The 19,674-nt window shown below is 41.1% G+C and overlaps 1 protein-coding gene across 3 annotated transcripts in view; it reads left to right on the plus strand.

Moving 5' to 3' along the window:
- The window catches only part of CCNYL1 (cyclin Y like 1), a 44,709-nt gene extending 25,706 nt beyond the window's left edge, over positions 1-19,003 (plus strand). The window contains exons 5-10 of one of the 3 annotated variants that reach the window (XM_015110808.3): positions 2,395-2,430; positions 5,963-6,014; positions 6,741-6,860; positions 11,611-11,777; positions 15,525-15,687; positions 17,967-19,003. In XM_015110808.3, coding sequence (XP_014966294.1) covers positions 2,395-2,430; positions 5,963-6,014; positions 6,741-6,860; positions 11,611-11,777; positions 15,525-15,687; positions 17,967-18,077 — 649 coding nt within the window. In that variant the 3' untranslated portion in view covers positions 18,078-19,003. The remainder of the gene's footprint in view (positions 1-2,394; positions 2,431-5,962; positions 6,015-6,740; positions 6,861-11,610; positions 11,778-15,524; positions 15,688-17,966) is intronic. The other 2 variants (XM_077957430.1, XM_015110809.3) reach the window with 2 other exon arrangements.
- Positions 19,004-19,674: the final 671 nt, after the last annotated feature.

Raw genomic sequence — 19,674 nt, forward strand, 5'->3', positions numbered from 1 at the left:
TTAATGTCCTTATTCCTAATTTTACTTTTCAGTCTAAAAACGTAACTAGCTTATAAACTTACTTGTTTCTAATGTACTAGCTTTTTTTTTTTTTTTTTAATTCAATTGTCAGTAACTTCTACTTTAAAAGCAAAAAATTTACACTCATAATCATGTCACTTTTCTCTCTCCCTTATAACAGTAGTTGAAATCGAATTGTGTTTCAGCACAAGCTGGACTCTGACTCTGTCTAAAGTCCTGAGCTTTGACACCTACTGAGTAATCATTGAATGTTTGTATTCAGCCAGGGTCCTAAATCCTTGAGTTAAAAAAACCAGTCCACTTTGGCTAGAGTCCCTGGCTTCTTTTGAATTCAAAAGATTCTGATGTTTCTGTAAGATTCAAAGTAGTTTTAAAGATTAACTTTGCTCAAACAAGTATAATAGATTTCATGCTTTTTCCCCCCATTTTAGTCTTAATTTTTAGATGTCTACTTTGGGAAGTACAGAAAGTTTTAATTTGTTCTCAGTAAGTTTTAGAAATGGTCATTTGGTATATTTCACTATTGGTTAAATAAAGATTTCACTAGTAGGGCAAATTGACTTTTAGGAAAGATTTTGAAAAACGTTTATCATGGCTTAATAGTGCATTATTCTCATGGGGTGGGTGAGCCATATCAGAATCACTTAAGCAACTTTTTTCAAAATGTATGTCTACAAACACATTCATCTCACCTCCACCTTCCCTTGATCTCTAGGCAGTCACAAGCCTTTTAGGAAAATGAAGAAGGCATGTGAGGCATAATTACACGGACAAGCACATCCCAGATGATTCTGATCTTAACCCTAACTCAGTCGTTCCCAAACTTTGCAGCACGTAGGAATCATCACCAGGGGAACTTTAAAAACAACCCTCAGGCTGGGCGTGGTGGCTCACACCTGTAATCCTAGCATTTTGGGAGGCCTAGGCGAGTAGATTGCCTGAGCTCAGGAGTTCGAGACCAGCCTGGGCAACACGTTGAAACCCCGTCTCTACTAAAATACAAAAAAATTAGCCAGGCGTGGTGGCGTGCACCTGTAATCCCAGCTACTTGGGAGGCTGAGACAGGAGAATAGCTTGAATCCGGGAGGCGGAGGTTGCAGTGAGTCGAGATCATGCCATTTTACTCTAGCCTGGGCGACAGAGCGAGACTCCGTCTCAAAACAAAACACACAAAAAAACACTCCTCATATCCCAAGTCATACCCAATGCCAATTAAATCAGAATGTCTCAAGTTGGAAGTTAGGCAGTTTTTAAAGCTCCTCAGGTGATTGCAGTGTGCAGAAAGTTTGAGAACCACTGCTTAATTGAGTGTAGGAGGATGAACTCAATTCTATTTGGTGGGACTGTGGGCAAGTCAGTTTTAAGCCTTGGTTCCCATATCTGTAAACTGGGTGTTGGATTAAATGTCATGTAAGGTTCTGTGGTCCTTTTCAGCATATAACTTGAAATTCTGTAATGTTAAAATCAATTTGGACATAAAACTGTTTGAAGCACTATAGAAGTATCCATCTTAGATGCTAATGTTACAGACTTTTTTAAAAAAGTGCTAACATTGTATAGACTTACTTTTAAAATTCAGATTTGCCTTCCCTCAATTATTTTGAGCCTCAGTTTAGAGACTGAGGGCAAATGGAAGCATATAGCTTACCTAAGACAACTCCTTGTTTCCTGATACACAACATCTGTGGGTAATTTAGGACTACAGTAACATATCTGAAAAGTCGTGTCTGTTCACTAATATTTAAACCAATGTGGAAGTACTTACCATTAATATTACACTTTGTAGTTTTATGCTGCATTGTTAGCACTGCTTATTTCAGGATAGCTATACCTATCATTGGTTTTGTGTGCACTTATTTACTAATAAATTTTCTACTAATGATGCAGAATTGATCGTAAATGATTTTATTTGGTATAAAACACTTTTATTTAAGGGGAAATAATGAAAAATGGGTGAGTAGGTGATAGTTAATTAAATCAACTGAAATGCAGAGCCTAACAACTTAAAAAGCAAAAAATAAAAATAACCAAAAAACCGAACAGTTTAAATTTAAGCGTGCATACAAATAGGTAGAACTTGCATAAGATGAAAGGTTCTATGGGCAGAAGAGCAAATGGGGATATATGTAATTATTTATATGTTATAATAGTCAACAGAAACATGTATTTTAACAGCATGTTACTTAGCATTTTGGTTCTTGTATTTTTGCTGAAAGGAACTAAAACAAGGGGAAAGTACCTATATGGTACTGTTCTGAACTAGAGGATTTCAGGGCCACTAGGAGGTTCCTCCCTTCCCTCATTTAAAAAATGTCTTCAGGCCTAACAAATGTTTAAATCAGTTGTTAAAAATAATTTTTTTTCCTTTCACAGTGTGACCTTAGCAATATATTACCACATAAAGAACAGGTGAGCTCCTTTAAAACCTGTCTTGTTATTCCAGCTAATTACTTTGCATGTTCAGTATTAGGTCATAACTATAGACATCATAAGCTGTAGAGTGCTATTACAGTATTGAACTGAATCATTTGTGGTTTTTCTGGTCCCTAAGACAGTTTTAACTATTAAATTACTGAGGATCCCAAAGAGTAATTGTTTGTGTTGGTTATATTGATATTTATTATATTAGAAATTGAAATTGAGAATTTTAAAAAAAACAACCTATATTTAGTTTTGGTTTCTCAACCTTGGCACTGTTGATATTTTGAGCTAGATAAGTCTTTGTTTCGGGGACTGTCCTGTGCATTGTAGGATATTTAACAGCTGTCCCAGGTTGTGACAACAAAAATATAACCCCTGACTGAGAACAATATTGTTAACACAAATAATATTTTCTCATGAAAAATAACTCTCTTCAACAACAAAGTTGAGTAAAATGTGTGTCATGTATTTATATTTTTGCAACTCTGGTGTCCAGCTTAATAGAAAACAGCTGGATTCTCATCTCTGTAATTAGTTTTTTTTTTTTAATTTCAACTTTTATTTTAGATACAGTGAGTACATGTGTAGGTGTATTACATGGCTAATATTGCACTCTGGTAGTGAGCTGTAATTTGTTTTGAAGAAGTGATAAGAAGATGACCTAGCCTCTTGCAAATACATAGTTGGTAAAAGGTATATTTTTAAAGCTTTCAGATGGTTGTGGGTATTCTTTATTTTTAAATTTATTTTTATTTATTTGGTTTTTTTTTTTTTTGAGATGGAGTCTTGCTCTGTTGCCCAGGCTGGAGTGCAGTGGCGCGATCTCAGCTCACTGCAACCTCCACTTCCAGAGTTCAAGCGATTCTCCTGCCTCAGGCTCCCGAGCAGCTGGGGTTACAGGCGCATGCCACCATGCCTGGCTAATTTTTGCATTTTTAGTAGAGATGGTGTTGCGCCATGTTGACCAGGCTGGTCTTGAACTCCTGACCTCAGGTGATCCACCCGCCTCAGCCTCCCAAAGTGCTGGGATTACAAGCATGAGCCACCACACCTGGCCAGTATTCTTTAATACTACCCAACACTCCACAAGTGCTAGTTTCTTAAAATGGTTACAGTGGAATTTCATGTATCAATGAATTTTTTGTTAGTACTCACCCATCTGTCTTATACAATAAATGTATCATTTCCCCTTACTTGCTTTTATAATATTATGCATTGGCTATATGGAAAATATTGGTTCACGTTTCTTTTTTCTTTTTTTTTTTTCTTTTTTTGAGACAGAATCTCGTTCTGTCACCCAGGCTGGCGTGCAGTGGTGCAATCTCAGCTCACTGCAACCTCCGCCTCCTGGGTTCAAGCGATTCTCCTGTCTCAACCTCCTAAGTAGCGGAGATTACAGGTACACGCCACCACACCCAGCTAATTTTTTGTATTTTTAGTAGAGACAGGGTTTCACCATGTTGCCCAGGCTGGTCTTGAATTCCTGAGCTCAGGCAATCCGCATGCCTCAGCCTCCCAAAGTGCTGGGATTACAGGCGTGAGCCACCGCACCCAGCCTGGTTCATTTCTTGACAGTGTCAAAAGCTCGCTTTTGTTAGTGTCCCCACCAATTGTATTAAAATATTTTTAAGTATTGAGAAGCTATTAAACTTACATAATAAGGTACAAGTTTCTCCAAATCCTGATTTTTAGTTTGAAAGCTTGAATTTTATCATATCATTGCAACAAATAGTGTTATTCTTGAAGTGACGGGCCCACTTCATTTTTTAAAATTATTTATTTATTTATCTTTTGAGACTGAGTCTCACTCTGTTGCCCAGGCTGGAGTGTACTGGTGCCATCTTGGCTCACTGTAACCTCTGCCTTCCGGGTTCAAGTGATTCTCCTGCCTCAGCCTTCTGAGTAGCCGGGAGTATGGGTAACTGTCACGATGCCTGGCTAATTTTTGTATTTTTAGTAGAGTTGGGGGTTTCACCCTGATGGGCAGGCTGGTCTCAAACTCCTGACCTCAACTGATCCACCTGCCTCGGCCTCCCAGAGTGCTGGGATTACAGGCATGAGCCACCACACCTGGCCACTTCTTTCATTTTTGAGAATGATAGTCGTATTTTCAAGTAAAAATGATATTCTATGGAAAAAAAGGCTTGTTTAGCTCACAATTAAATCACAAGTGCTTTTCCTTGACACAGCCATACCTTGTTATGCAGAATTACTTTATATCTACTTTCTGCTTACTCAGAATAGTAAAAAGAAAGGTCAATATTTAATAATACCATTAATTTTTACTGTTTCATCAAGGATATTCGTAAGTGAAGCAGGTGTTTTTCTTAAACTGCAAGAGGCAGTAAAGAATAGAATGACTACTAGTATAATTTGGTAGCACTGCCTTGATTTCATGCTGAGAAGCCAGCAGTTTACCCACTTTCGCTGTTATACATTCATTACAAATGTCAAACAGTCAAAAAGCAAGCAATATCTTAGTATTCTTTTTTTAAAAATTATTTTTATTTCTAAATATTCAATCAGCTTTCTCAGGTTGAATAGTATTCTTTTTTTCTTTTTTTTGAGACGGAGTCTCGCTCAGTCGCCCAGGCTGGAGTGCAGGGGCGCGATCTCGGCTCACTGCAAGCTCCGCCTCCCGGGTTTACGCCATTCTCCTGCCTCAGCCTCCCAAGTAGCTGGGACTACAGGTGTCCGCCACCTCGCCCGGCTAGTTTTTTTTTTTTTGTATTTTTTAGTAGAGACGGAGTTTCACTGTGTTAGCCAGGATGGTCTCGATCTGCTGACCTCATGATCCGCCCGTCTTGGCCTCCCAAAGTGCTGGGATTACAGGCTTGAGCCACCGCACCCGGCCAGAATAAGTATTCTTATAAGAACAGTTTTGACCTCAAGGACCTCTTAGAAAAGGATCTAGAGGGTCTCCAGAAGTCCACAGACCACACTTGGAGAACCACTGGTTTTATTAAATGAGCACAATGTATTAGTTTTATAAACTTGTAAAGATTATCAAAGGCTTGTCTCTTTTAAAGTAAAAAGGCAATACAGTTTTTAACTCATCAAACTACTTAAAATAAACAAATATATGTCAAGAATGTAATACAGAGAACTAGAGAGGAAAAGCCTGGGAAATCTGAATCTCATTCACAGTCATTAAAGTTCCGAAGATTTTATTGCCCACCACTACTGCTTTGTAAAATGTTCTTGAGTTCCAATGAGGGGTTAGAAGAGTGAAAATACACTTTATTACCATTGCCTGTTAGGGAGGGCCAACACTTAAAGGCAATTCTGAATTGTCATTGTAGAAAAGACTTCACAGTACAGAACCTCATGTGCTGAGTAAAAAGAGGTCAGGAAATCCTCTGAAGGCTGGGATCCAGGAGAAGAATTTGTACAACTGTTCGCTTTGGCGAAGCAAACACCAAAGCAAACAGGAGGCATCTCCTGCCACCCCCAGCAGACATTTTACTCAGTATTAACAGTTCCTGAATTAACTTCTTCAATGCATATTCTTATTTTATAGAGATGCAAATAGATCCTTGGATATTTTTGATGAGAGATCACATCCACTTACAGTAAGTGTCACTTTTTTTGAGGTAGTATTTTTCTCTCATAGAGTTATGTTTATTTCATGCTGATATTTATAAATAGTCCTAACAAATAAATGTGATCTCTATGAAGATTATTAGAAAACAATTTAAATTTAAATCAATTAAAATGGTGTGAACCTTTAAAAATTCACTTCCTCAGGTATATGATAGCCGCTTGTGACTAATAACTATTGTATTGGACAATGAAGCCTTTGAGCCTTATGGTTACAGGAAACTAAAACTATTTTTTCAAAGTTTATTTAAGAGGATCATGACATGCCGCGATTAGTAAGACTTTCGAGCCTACAAGTAGTTTACATTTTGATAGAGTTCTGTGGAGGGAAAGTGGAAAGGAACATAAAAATTTTCTGAGTTGTGCCTGTATTTTTCCTTAATGATAAATGGTGATGAGTTTTGAATCATTATGATATTTTAAGATGCAATTGTTTATATTTTAAAAACTGAAAGTCATGTCACTCAACCAGAATTATTTTAAGGGGTACATGGGCTCAAACGTCAACACTGCTGGTCTTAAGAGTACTTAGGCTGACCGGGTGTAGTGGCTCACTTGAACCCGGGAGGTAGAGGTTGCAGTGAGCCAAGATCATGCCATTGCACTCCAGCCTGGGCAATAAAAGTGAAACTCCGTCTCAAAAAAAAAAATTTTTTTTTCTTCAGTGGATACTAACATTGCATCTTTTCTTCTTTCAGCGAGAAAAAGTTCCAGAGGAATACTTTAAGCATGATCCTGAGCACAAATTTATTTACAGATTTGTTCGTACTCTTTTTAGTGCTGCACAGCTAACAGCTGAATGTGCAATAGTAACTTTGGTAAGATATTTCTCATTTATAAAGCGTCTTTAGAAATTAGTCTTGTATACAGGGTATGGTCCTATTTTTCAAATAAAAATAGGTTCCTGAAATTATCATCAGAACTTGTAAGAGAAACCTGTCAAAGGAACGTAAATATGTACCTTCACATTTAATCATCATTATGGTTGAACATGTTTCCATTGCTTTTCTCATCACAGAACAGTTGCTACAAAAGGCAGCCAGGGAGATTTCTGGTTTCTCCCCCTACCCATCAATGCACATGTACACATTCAGTGTGTACACATACAAGGCATGGTGGCAGGGCTGGGGGTTATGGAGAGTGGTAACAAAACCATGTGGTTCAGAGCCAGATACTGATTCCAGTGTAGGTCTAAGCCAAGTCCCAGGCTCTATTCCCCAGGTATTTCCCATGTGTGTTGTGATTGAGAACTATTGCTCTAAATTCTTTGTTCCTTGGATGATGGGTTTTAATCATCTCTGCCTACCTCTTGTGCCTGCTTGTGATGTTGCCCAGCAATGTGGTACAAGTAATACTTGGACAAAGGCTTTGCTGATTAGCTTACTAAGCTATAACTGTGTCCTTAGCTTTATGTCCTCCATACAGAATTCCTATGGTAAGATTTTATCGTTGAATAATAAATCCTATTCAAGTGGTTAGGATTGTTTTACTCTTCCCCACAGCAAACCTATAGAGGAAGGTCAACTGCATGGCCTGGAGGGAAAGAATACTTAGGTCAGTACCTACTCCGTTAGCATCCATCTGGAATTTAGCAGAGAAGGCTTCTGCTGTGCACTTGAATAGAAACCCCTCAGTGGGTACTGGATCAGATTTAGGCGTTTTCATGGAGCTGTAAGCCATTTGGAACACTTAGGACATACTGTAGAGAAGCAGGAGTGGTGCTTCCAGAGGTAGAGAGACAGGTGATACAGGAGGGAAAGCTGTATAGGAAGAGGGGGAGTTCATTATAGATGGTTTAAGCTCTATGTGCCTGTGAGGTAGCAGAGTGGCAGTGTCCAGTAATCATTTGAATATACTGGACTGGAGCATGAATCTGAGCTTAGAGGTAAGGAATGAAGAGTTAGAGTAGCTGTTCAAATACAGAGAAAGGGTGCAGAATGAAAGTGGACAAGCTAGGCATGGTAGTGCATACCTGTAGTCCCTGTTACTGGGGAGGCTGAGGTGGGAGGATTGCTTGAGTGCAGTAGTTTGAGTCCAGCTTGGGCAAAATAGCAAGACCCCCATCTCTAAAAAAAGAAAAGAAAGTGGATAGAAGTAGATCTCTAAAGACTGTTAGCATTTGAGGGACAAGCCCCCAGATGGAGTGGAAGGAGGAAACCCAGGAGAAGGTTATAAAAGAACAAAGAGTTCAAGATAAGAGAGGCTGTGGTCCCAGTGTTAAATGCTGCCAAGAAGTTTCTGATTCTGTAAATATTCACTGGGTGCCTACTCTGTGCCACTATTCTTGTATTTTGTATTTGTTGTTGTTGTTTGTTTTAATTTTTTAGTAGAGCTAGAGTCTAGCTGTGTTGCCCAGGCTGGTCTCAGAACTGACCTCAGGTGATCCTGCCAGAGTGTTGGGATTACAGACGTGAGCTACCAAGTGCTAGAGTAGAGGAGAGGATTGAACAAAATTCTTGCCTTTACGAGCTTATGTTCTAGTGAGGAGGACATTTTTTCAGGTAGTGGTAAGTAGCAAGAAGATGAAGCAGCATAAAGGGATACAGAGTGACAGGAGGGGCTCACTATTTTAGATAGAATGATCAGGAAGAACCTCTCTAGAGGTGACATTTGTGCAGTGACCTGATCAAAGTAGGAAGGTAAGGAGTGCCGGCATTACAGGCAGTCAGACAAGTGCCAAGACTAGACAGGAACATTGTGTGTGTGTGTGTGTGTGTGTGTGTGTGTGTGTGTGTGTGTGTGTGTGTGTGTGTGTGTGTGTTCAAGGAACAAACAGCAAGGTGTCCAGTGTGGTTGGAGTGAGTTGGAAAAAGTGGAGGAGGTGAGGTCACATGGGCAATGCCACATACAACTCATAGGGCCTTTTGGCTTGCAGGCCACAGGAAGGTTTTGTTTTGTTTTGTTTTGTTTTGTTTTGTTTTGTTTTTGAAACGGAGTCTTGCTGTGTCACCCAGGCTGGAGTGCAGTGGTGCGATCTTGGCTCACTGCAACCTCCACCTCCCAGGTTCAAGCAATTCTCACTGCCTCAGCCTCCCGAGTACCTGAACTTACCAGCGCCCGTCACCACGCCTGTCTAATTCTTTTTTCTTTTTTTTTTTTTTTTTTAAAGTAGAGATGGGGTTTTGCCATGTTGGCCAATCTGGTGTTGAACTCCTGACCTCAAGTGATCCGCCTACCTTGGCCTCCCGAAGTGTTGGGATTACAAGTGTAAGCCACTGTGCCTAGCCAGGAAGAAGTTTTTATTCCAGTTTGATGGGTACTTTTGGTAGATTTTGAGCAGGGGAGTGAAGTGCTCTTAATTTAAGAGGTTATGCTGATGGCTTGAAGAGAGTAGACCGTAATTGGCAGAATAGAGGCAGAGAAGAGAGTCAAGAAGCGACTAGGGTGATGTAGGTGAGCAGTGACAAATGGCGAGCAGCCTACCAGTGAAGGTGGACATAGCAGGAATTGCACACAGTCTGGAGTGGGGTAACTTGAGCGTAGGTATTTGGCCTCAGCAACTAGGTGAATGGAAATGGCCTGTACAGTATTAGGGAAGACTTGGGGAGTGGAGCAGTGGGATGAAGAGCTCTGGCTTATAAGTGTGAAGACTCTGGGGACCTTGGCAAGAGGAGTCTCAGGAGAGTGACAGCAGCAAGGGACAAATAGGAGTGGGTTAAGGAGAGATGAGAGATGAAAAGCTGATACCAGGGCATGATGCTTTGAGCAGATGAGAGGACACATCCGGGGAACTGTGGGGAGGGGGATGGGAACAAAGGAAACACACTGGGGAGAATCTCTGGCAGAGAAGGAGAAAGCCTTCAGAAAGATGCAATTATGGGGACAGTGTTCTGCACAAGTGGAATGGGATCAACTGCACTAGTGGGAAGAAAAGAACTCACTGACACAGGAGGGCAAGTGGTATCAGTGAGCATCAGCACATCATCAGCTTACCAGTAAAGGCAACAGGAAGTTGAGAGATTGTCTATGTTGTTTCCCTGTGGTCTAATTATTCCCATTGAGAGTTGAACCCTGTGAAAGAGGTTCATTCTTAGGATACTGCCAGTGCAGAATTTTGGGGGAAAAGGAACAGAATCTGTCTTAAGAACATGTCATGTTCAATACCTATTTTTGAAAACACAGTTGAGTTTGGAGAGTACTGCCAGATCTCAGCTGCCTATCTGATAACCTTCAGACAATAAATAAGCTCTGTTAAAATGAACTTTTTTCAGGCTCGGCACAGTGGCTCATTCCTGTAATCCCAGCACTTAGGAAGGCTGAGGTGGGCAGATCACTTGAGGCCAGGAGTTTGAGACCAGCCTGGCCAACGTGGTGAAACCCCGTCTCTACTAAAAATGCAAAAATTAGCCAGTCGTGCTGGCGGGTGCCTAGCTACTCAAGAGTCTGAGGCAGGAGAATCGCTTGAACCCAGGGGGCGGAGGTTGCAATGAGCCAAGATTGCATCACTGTACTCCAGCCTAAAAAGATTTCTTCTTGTCTCGATACAGAGTTCAAGTAGCATACAGACATATTCTTCCACAGAGAACCCTTTGAGGTGACAGCAAATTACAGCTTACCTCTGTAATCTTTACTTAGCTGTTCACTTTGCTCAATTCTTTGAAGGATGTTTGGTAGATGTAAAATAATTCATGAAGTTGTCTGATAAACTGCTTGGCAGGTTTAGAGAAATACCAGGAGTCCAGAGACGTCCTTTTGTCCATGTGTGTTCCTTGTGGAGGCACTGAATACGGGGAATATTTTATAGCCCTAAAGACCTGCCCCTATCATGCTGCTCTGCACAGCAGCCACTGGGTGGCTCTCTTGACCAGCAGTTCTTCAAGCTAGTGCCACAAAAGGGTTAGTTACTGTGAAAAGGAGAAGGTAAAAATGTGCTCAGTATTACTTCATATTTGAGCATAATATAACTACCTGTAAAATTACTATCTACTAACATTGCATCTGGTAGGCACTCAGTATTTATTGAACAACTCTATTACGAGTGTGGAGGTGATAAGAGTGCCTCTCTTCATGATGCCCTTTGCTGAGATGTCCAGTCATTCCTGTGACCAAAATCGGGCAGGAAATGTATATGGGCAGAGTAGGCAGCACAGATATCTGACCTACAACTGTGATTTGGTGTCTCGCTTTGGCTGACTAAGCAAAGTCTCTGTAGAATATAAGAATAAAAGGCACTTATTTTCTGGTCAAAAACAGAAGAAATCTGTTAGTCATGAATTCTTATCAAAGCATTTAGGGGCCAGGCGCAGTGGCTCATGCCTGTAATCCCAACACTTTGGGAGGATCGGGTGTATCACCTGAGATCAGGAGTTCGAGACCAGCCTAACCAAAATGGAGAAACCCCGTCTCTACTAAAAATACAAAAATTAGCTGGGCATGGTGGCGCATGCCTGTAATCCCACCTATTCGGGAGGCCAAGGTAGGAGAATCGCTTGAACCTGGGAGGTGGAGGTTCTGGTGAGCTGAGATCGCGCCATTGCACTACAGCCTGGGTAACAAGAGCGAAAAAAAAAAAGCTTATCAAAGCATTTAAACTGAACTAAAATCAAAGACCAGTGTTCTATTTTACAGGTTTACTTAGAAAGGCTTTTAACTTATGCTGAAATCGACATTTGTCCCACTAACTGGAAAAGGATTGTTCTGGGAGCCATTCTTCTTGCCTCAAAGGTTTGGGATGATCAGGCTGTATGGAATGTGGACTACTGCCAGATCCTCAAGGACATTACAGTTGAGGACATGTGAGTTTCTTAAGGTTTTGGTGAACTTTCTAACCATTTTCCAGTATCTTATTTGTTTCTGTAAAGTTAACAAAGAATATTTGTAAAGGTTACATTATGCAGATAATGGAAATAGGCATAAGACTATATATTTCTATCTTTAGTATAACAGTTCACAACAGAGCAAGACTCTGTCTCAAAAAAAAAAAAAACTATATATTTTCCATCATTACTTGATAGGTTTTGATGTGTGATAATCTGCTTGATAAATTGAAAAGTATTTTTCGGGTGGTTTTTGGCAAACATCTTACAAGTATACTACCAGAACAACATAGTACAGTAAATATGTTTATTTTATTTTATTTTTTTCTTTTTTTGAGACGGAGTCTCGCTCTGTGCCCAGGCTGGAGTGCAGTGGTGCAGTCTCGGCTCACTGCAACATCTGCTTCCCAGGTTCAAGTGATTCTCCTGCATCAGCCTCCTGAGTAACTGGAATTACAGTGGGATTACAGGCATGCGCCACCACGCCTGGCTAATTTTTGTATTTTTAGTAGAGACAGGGTTTCACTGTGTTGGTCAGGCTGGTCTCGAACTCCTGACCTTGTGATCCGCCCACTTGGCCCCCCAAAGAGCTGGGATTACAGGTGTGAACCACTGCACCTGGCCCCTTTATGGCTTTTAAAAAGTTATCTGCCAGTTAAAGCTCTTTGCTCTTTTTCTTTCATTCATTCATTCATTTATATTTTTTCATGTGACCAGTAGGGTATAAACAGCCCTTAAAGGGCATATGTCTGGCCTTTGAAATAATTGTTTGGCCACTATTAAGGTCTTAGGGCCTCTGGACTATTGAGAAGTTACATAGCTTCAACCGGAGTCACACATTGTATATTTGCTTTTGCTCGTCTTTCCACATTTTATCTGAAGGTCTGTTTTTACAGAAGCCTTGAGATATGAAGATCCCTGTGCCCCTGACCCCTCCCCATTAGGAGTGTTTTTTGTATTTAGAAATTGGTCTGATGAGTTAGGAAGCTCCATTGTTCCCCTTAGGCAGTCTGAGAAACACTGCTGGGGCATCACCCAATACTCACCACACTTGAGAGGCTCTCTGGGTACTCCAACAACCACAGCACCACTTTGGGGGCCTTGAGTTACCTATGAGAGTACAAGGAGCCTTACTGAGTCATGGAGTTCCTCACAAATGGCACCAATATGATCCTGAAACACCAGCTTCATCAGGGCTTCCTTCCAGTCTGGCCTCATGACTGCTGTGAAGGGAAGGGCCTTGGAGCTTGGTAGGCAGGGTGAGCCAGGGAGGCATTTCCAGCAAAGCTCTTAGGGTGCCAACTGGACAGTGAGAATGGCTTTGTGGGTGGCATTTAGAAAAATATGAAGGAGCACCTCTTGATGATGTTGAGTAACAGAGGAAGATCAAGGTCATGACAGGCAGTGGCAAGACTTTGTTTTTATTGCCTTTGCCCATTACTCCATATGACTGTCATTCAGAATTACCATACCATATATTCACAACTGAAGTGAGGATGCTTGTGACTAAAAAGGAACCAGTGATTGTGGTAGCTGTTGAAGTGGCTTTTGGTGAAGTTGACCACTTTACTAATGGTGTAAACCGAACAGCCCTAGTGATATTGCTGGTAGCCATTTTAGCAAAGGGTGTGACAGCAAATGAATTTGAAACAAATGGAAGTACTTTTGGAAGTTGCAGAAGCTAAAGTGACTTTGATCACTGCTGTCATTAGTCTGCAAACTGGTTTCTTCAAGGAGGCAAAATTTATAATTATGAACACTAAGCCCTACCATGATGGCAGCTAAAATGTTCTCAAAACCTGCAACTGAACTGGCTGAAGTTCTCGTTCTAGATACAAGATCAGAGAACATGCAGGGAAATGTGCAGGTTTCTACAGATGTAAGCTTCAGGAGCAGCAGTGGCAGGGGCCAGCTCCAAGAAGACCAGTTCTAGATAGTTGCTGTTTGTGTATGCCCAGGGCAGCACCAGGAGCTATGCTACAACCAGGCAGCTTTCGTTTATGATCTTTGGAAAGCATTTCAACAAACCGTTTAATATACATTTGTCTCATCCCCCTGCTGTTGACTATTTATAGTGGTCTCATTTGAGTCTAAATTGAAACAATTTTAAATTGGTGTCTATGAGGTTATTCTTAAAATTTTTCAACATCTACATGTCCTGTTAGAATATATTTCCCTTTAAAAGAATAAGTTAAACTGAGCAGCTGCTATTAGATGGTTTGCTGTGCCTGTAAAGGGTATGCTATTCAGCCACCTATCCATTTAAAAAACAACAAAAAACGTAGAAGATGCATGTTCTGTAGGCATAGTGCTTTTCTTCAGTGATTAAACCTCTATTAATACGTGTGTTAATCCTATGAAGTACTGTATTTCTACACAGTTAAAATGTATTAGTGGAAAAAATATAAAAGGGATTGTGAAGTGCATTTATTACTGTAGTAAATTAAGTCCTGATTAGCTGATTATCAAAACATTATCTGATTTACATTTCTATAGGCTTATGGACATATGAACAGGAAATTAATTTTGGAAGTAGGTTCAGTTGGGTTTTTAAGCTCAGCAAATGAGAAAACCACATCTCTGCTCATATTAACTGCTCTCCATACAGGAGATCATCAAGCATTTGTTGACTTAGCCAGTGGATAAAATATTAAAACTTTAAACCCAAGAAACCAAATATGTTGTTTAGGTATTTATCATTTTTATACAGTTAAGTACTTGTAGGGATTACTGTGACAGTGGTTAAGATTTTCTCTAGTTTTGTGTTTATTTGCTTAAGCATTTGTCAGGGGCAGCTGTGTGGTCATGTGGCTGAGTACTACTCCCAGCCCTTTCCTCTCCCACTGCATTCAGCTCACTCCTACATTCTGTTCTGACCAGGATGGTAGATACTGAGCACCTCAGGGTTTCATTCCTAACTCAGAAGAAACACTGAGTTTTTAAGTCCAGTGACCTACCACGAGGCATATCATAAAATGGGTTTAGTCTAGCCGAGACATCCACCTTTGATCTTTCTGCCTTCCAAAGTTTAAAGAGTATCTTTACCCTGTCATAGTGACAGTTTCTCACCTTCATAATATATTAAAGTGAGCAGAAACTTGCATTATGCCCTTTGACATAGCCTCATGCGCTGGGACAGGGGGAGGGGATTCCCTTCCCTGTAATGTAGCTTGCTTATTTATTTATTTGAGATGAATCCTTGTTGCCTCAAGGGTTTTTCCCCCTCAGAGATAATAGCAGTGGCTCTCGATGGATCCATTTGTTGCCGTGGTGATATGCCCACTCCTTTTGTTGGTGCTTCTCAACTTCAATAAGCCCCTTCCTGTTATCAGCCCGGTGAAAATGTCTGCAAGTTCTTCAGAGCTAATAAACAGCATACATCATTCCTTTCATCTGATCACTATAGTGGGGCCTTGTGAGTGAGCATGAAGTATGAATTGTACAGCTGCACTAATGGAACTCTGAAGAATGAGGCCCGAGTCAGCAGCACAAGTATATCAGAGGCCGTAACCTTCAACCTTCATCCCAGTCCCAGACTGCTGGGATGCAGAAGGGACCACAAGTAACTGTACCTTGTGTGAACATTAGTATGTTAATATAACTGGGTAGCCTATATTTTAAAACAGAGTTTAGAGCTATTCTAGTCACTCAGAATGATATTTTTGAAGATAGCCCACTTGACTGACATTGTCCTGTGCTGGTTCTGTTGTGTTCTTCCTCCTCCAGGAATGAAATGGAAAGGCATTTTCTGGAGCTTCTTCAGTTTAATATTAATGTTCCTGCCAGTGTTTATGCCAAATACTACTTTGACCTTCGCTCCTTAGCAGATGACAACAACCTGAATTTTCTATTTGCTCCTCTTAGCAAAGAAAGAGCACAGAACCTAGAGGTAAGGCTGTGAAGTCACTAAGTGGGGTTTTCCATCAGCCACCAAAGCCAACATCTGTGACTAAATCATATTAAGTAGTGATTAGGAAAATGGAAAGCTTTAAAATTAACTAACACACTGAAGAGCTTATTAGCCCTTTGGCGTCAGATTTCCTGTGTCTTTTATGGTTTAGACAAGGATCAACATTATTTAAAAATTATACATATTAACTCTTCTGTGACCATAATTCAGAATATTTTAAATCAAATTTAATCTGTTGTTCATGAGGCTTCCTTTTGAACTTCTACCCTTTCATATAACCATACATGAATAATTTTTTTAACTGGGCGCTGTGGTTCATGCCTGTAATCCTAGCACTTTGGGAGGCCGAGGCAGGTGGATCACCTGAGGTTGGGAGTTCGAGACCAGCCTGACCAACATGGAGAAACCCCGTCTCTACTAGAAATACAAAATTAGCCGGGCATAGTGGCACATGCCTGTAATCCCAGCTACTCGGGAGGCTGAGGCAGGAGAATCACTTGAACCGGGGAGGTGGAGGTTGCAGTGAGCCGAGATCGTGCCATTGCACTCTAGCCTGGGCAACAAGAGCGAAACTCCATCTCAAAAAAATATATATATATACACACAAAAAAATATTATTCGGGTATGGGAGCGCATGCCTGTAATCGCAGCTACTTGGGAGGCTGAGGCATGAGCATCGCTTAAACCTGGGAGGTGGAGGTTGCAGTGAGCCAAGATCGCAACACTGCACTCTAGCCTGGGTGACAGAGTGAGATTGTGTCTCCAAAAAAAAAAAAAAAAATGTTCTTTGTGACTATATTCCTAATTTTATCTACATACATAATTCATTTGCCACTCTTGACTGTCTTACTCTGTTTGTAAATTCATGTCATGGTTTACATATCACAGTGCAGTCCTGTGAGTTTTTTAGACAAAGGATTAGTGGGTAAGCCAAGAGACCTATACCCTTCACTAATATAGGGTGCAAGTGTTTCAAATGCTGGATGTAAGTGCTGGGCATGGTGGCTCAAACCTGTAATTCCAGCACTTTGGGAGGCTGAGGCAGGTGGATCACTTGAGATCAGGAGTTCGAGACTAGCCTGTACTAAAAATACAAAAATTAGCCGGGTGTGGTGGCGGCGCCAAGTTACTCAGGAGGCTGAGGCATGAAAATTGCTTGAACCTGGGAGGCGGAGGCTGCAGTGAGCCGAGATCATGCCACTGCACTCTAGCCTGGGCGATAGAGCGAGGCCCTGTCTCAAAAAAAAACAAAAACAAAAACAAAAAAAAGAAAAACAAATAATGTAGGAAGTACATGGGTTTTTTAATGGAAATGGTAACTTTATGGGGCAAAGTAATATTTATGGCTTATGACTCTTGGTGAGTATACAGCAGAATTACAACTGAAGTGGACACATACTTTAAACTGACACTTTCTGTGGCACCATGGTGGTACTTTAGAATAATATGTATTTCTAGACTGGGCTCAGTGGCTCACGCCTGTAATCCCAGCACTTTGGGAGGCCGAGGCAGGTGGATCACCTCCTGGCCAACATGGTGAAACCCCGTCTCTACTAAAAATAAAAAATTAGCCAGGTATGGTGGCACATGCCTGTAATCCCAGCTACTTGGGAGGCTGAGGCAGGAGAATCGCTTGAACCTGGGAGGTTTCACGCAATTGCACTCCAGCCTGGGCAGCAGGAGCGAAACTCCGTCTCAAAAAAAAAAAAGAAAAAAGAAATAATACGTATTTCTACCATAATTAACGTGCATGTGAAGTAACACCTTTTGGTGCATCAGTCATTAGACCTCTCATATATTCCAATATAGTCCAGCACATGCCTGCCTCATTAAAATGTGCTTTGAGTATATAATAGCTAATAAGGATTGGGTAGAATTTGAATAGCTGAATAAACTTATTTTTTTGCACAAGTGTACGTTTGTTATATTTAAGGGATAAGTGCACAGGTAACAGATGCTATTGCTGTTAGGAGCCTATCACAATACCTTTGACATCATTGGGAATCCAACTTCTTAATAATATAATAAATTCCCCTTTATTCTCTGGGAATCTAATCGTAGCCCTTAAAGGATATTACATTGGTGAATTGGCAGGAAGTAGTGTCCCCAGAACCTGGCAGTGTAAAACTCAGCCAAAGTAGCTGTAACTGTGAATTATGTAAAGGAGTCTACATGTGTGGCTTTCATCAGTGTGCTTTTTCAAATGTGGGAACCCTTTTTAAAATTGTACCTGTTTTCTATTTGATTGACTTTCCTAGGCTATTTCTAGATTGTGTGAAGACAAAGACTTGTGTAGAGCCGCTATGAGAAGGTCTTTCAGCGCTGATAACTTCATTGGTATTCAGCGCTCCAAAGCCATCCTCTCTTAAAGGGAGAAATGAGGGGATATAACGTCACGCGACCTTCTACAAAGACTGGAGAAATATCACCTTTCCTGCTCAAAAACCAGCAAAATTAGTATTTTCATCAAAAGGAAAGATCTCAAATTCAAGAGACTCATGGACAACAAGGATTATACTCCATAGGAAAGAATGGGACCTTGTCAATGCAACAGAACACACTTCTGATCTTTTTAATGTAAACAGAGTTACAAAAACCACTCCAAAGTGAAGGCTCCCATCCCACACACAGATATTTACTTACTGTGTGGGCCCGACAGCTGTGAACTATGTAAGGTTTTTTAAACAATAGTTTAAATTTTTAAAGACACTAACCATATAACTTTTATGTTTCTTCCCGTTTTTCTTCCTCCCCCCCATTTTGCTGCATATGCCTTTCAAATCAATGCAGTATTACCATTAAAACATGGGACTCTTCACTAAAGCCACTTAGGAGCAGACTGCAGCATTGTTAGGTATTGAAGGGTTCTTTCTCCCTTCTGTTACCATTGAAGCTGCTAGTCATTGGCAATCATTTTAAACCAAAAAGCTGCTGGATAACATTCGTCATTCATATTTTTTGCAAGCATTACTTTAGCATTTTAGCATGTTTGGGATCATAAACAGGAAGTATCAGTTATTGATATCTACTTCTATTGGGGTCCATGTTGCATTTCTTGTGAACTAAATGGTGCTTCTCATTTTCTGATAATTTTTCTCTTGTTAAATAAAGGTCTTAAAAGATTTTTTCGGCCGGGTGCGGTGGCTCAAGCCTGTAATCCCAGCACTTTGGGAGGCCGAGATGGGCGGATCACGAGGTCAGGAGATCGAGACCATCCTGGCTAACACAGTGAAACCCCGTCTCTACTAAGAAATACAAAAAATAGCCGGGCGAGGTGGCAGCGCCTGTAGTCCCAGCTACTCGGGAGGCTGAGGCCGGAGAATGGCGTGAACCCGGGAGGCGGAGCTTGCAGTGAGCTGAGATCCGGCCACTGCACTCCAGCCTGGGCTACAGAGCGAGACTCCGTCTCCAAAAAAAAAAAAAAAGATTTTTTCATAATGCCAACCAACATGGTGGTTCAGTGATGATGAAAAAAAGTAAAGCAGTTTTAAGCTTTAATATAGTTTGGGCCCTCCAGGGCACTGCAGCATGAGTATAAATGCTATAAACCTTTAAAAAACATCGTTTGAAAGTTTTTTTTTTTTTTTTTTTTTTGAGACGGAGTCTCGCTCTGTCGCCCAGGCTGGAGTGCAGTGGCGCGATCTCGGCTCACTGCAAGCTCCGCCTCCCGGGTTCACGCCATTCTCCTGCCTCAGCCTCCTGAGTAGCTGGGACTACAGGCGCCCGCCACCGCACCCGGCTAATTTTTTCTATTTTTAGTAGAGACGGGGTTTCACCATGGTCTCGATCTCCTGACCTTGTGATCCACCCGCCTCGGCCTCCCAAAGTGCTGGGATTGCAGGCGTGAGCCACCGCGCCCGGCTTGTTTTTTTTTTTTTTTTAAGAGATAGGGTCTTACTGCGTTGTCCAGGCTGGAGTGCAGTGGCTGTTCACAGGTGCAATCATAATGCACTGCAGCCTAGAACT

Source organism: Macaca mulatta, chromosome 12 (assembly GCF_049350105.2).
Source record: "Macaca mulatta isolate MMU2019108-1 chromosome 12, T2T-MMU8v2.0, whole genome shotgun sequence".
In the NCBI taxonomy this organism is placed as follows: Eukaryota; Metazoa; Chordata; class Mammalia; order Primates; family Cercopithecidae; genus Macaca; species Macaca mulatta.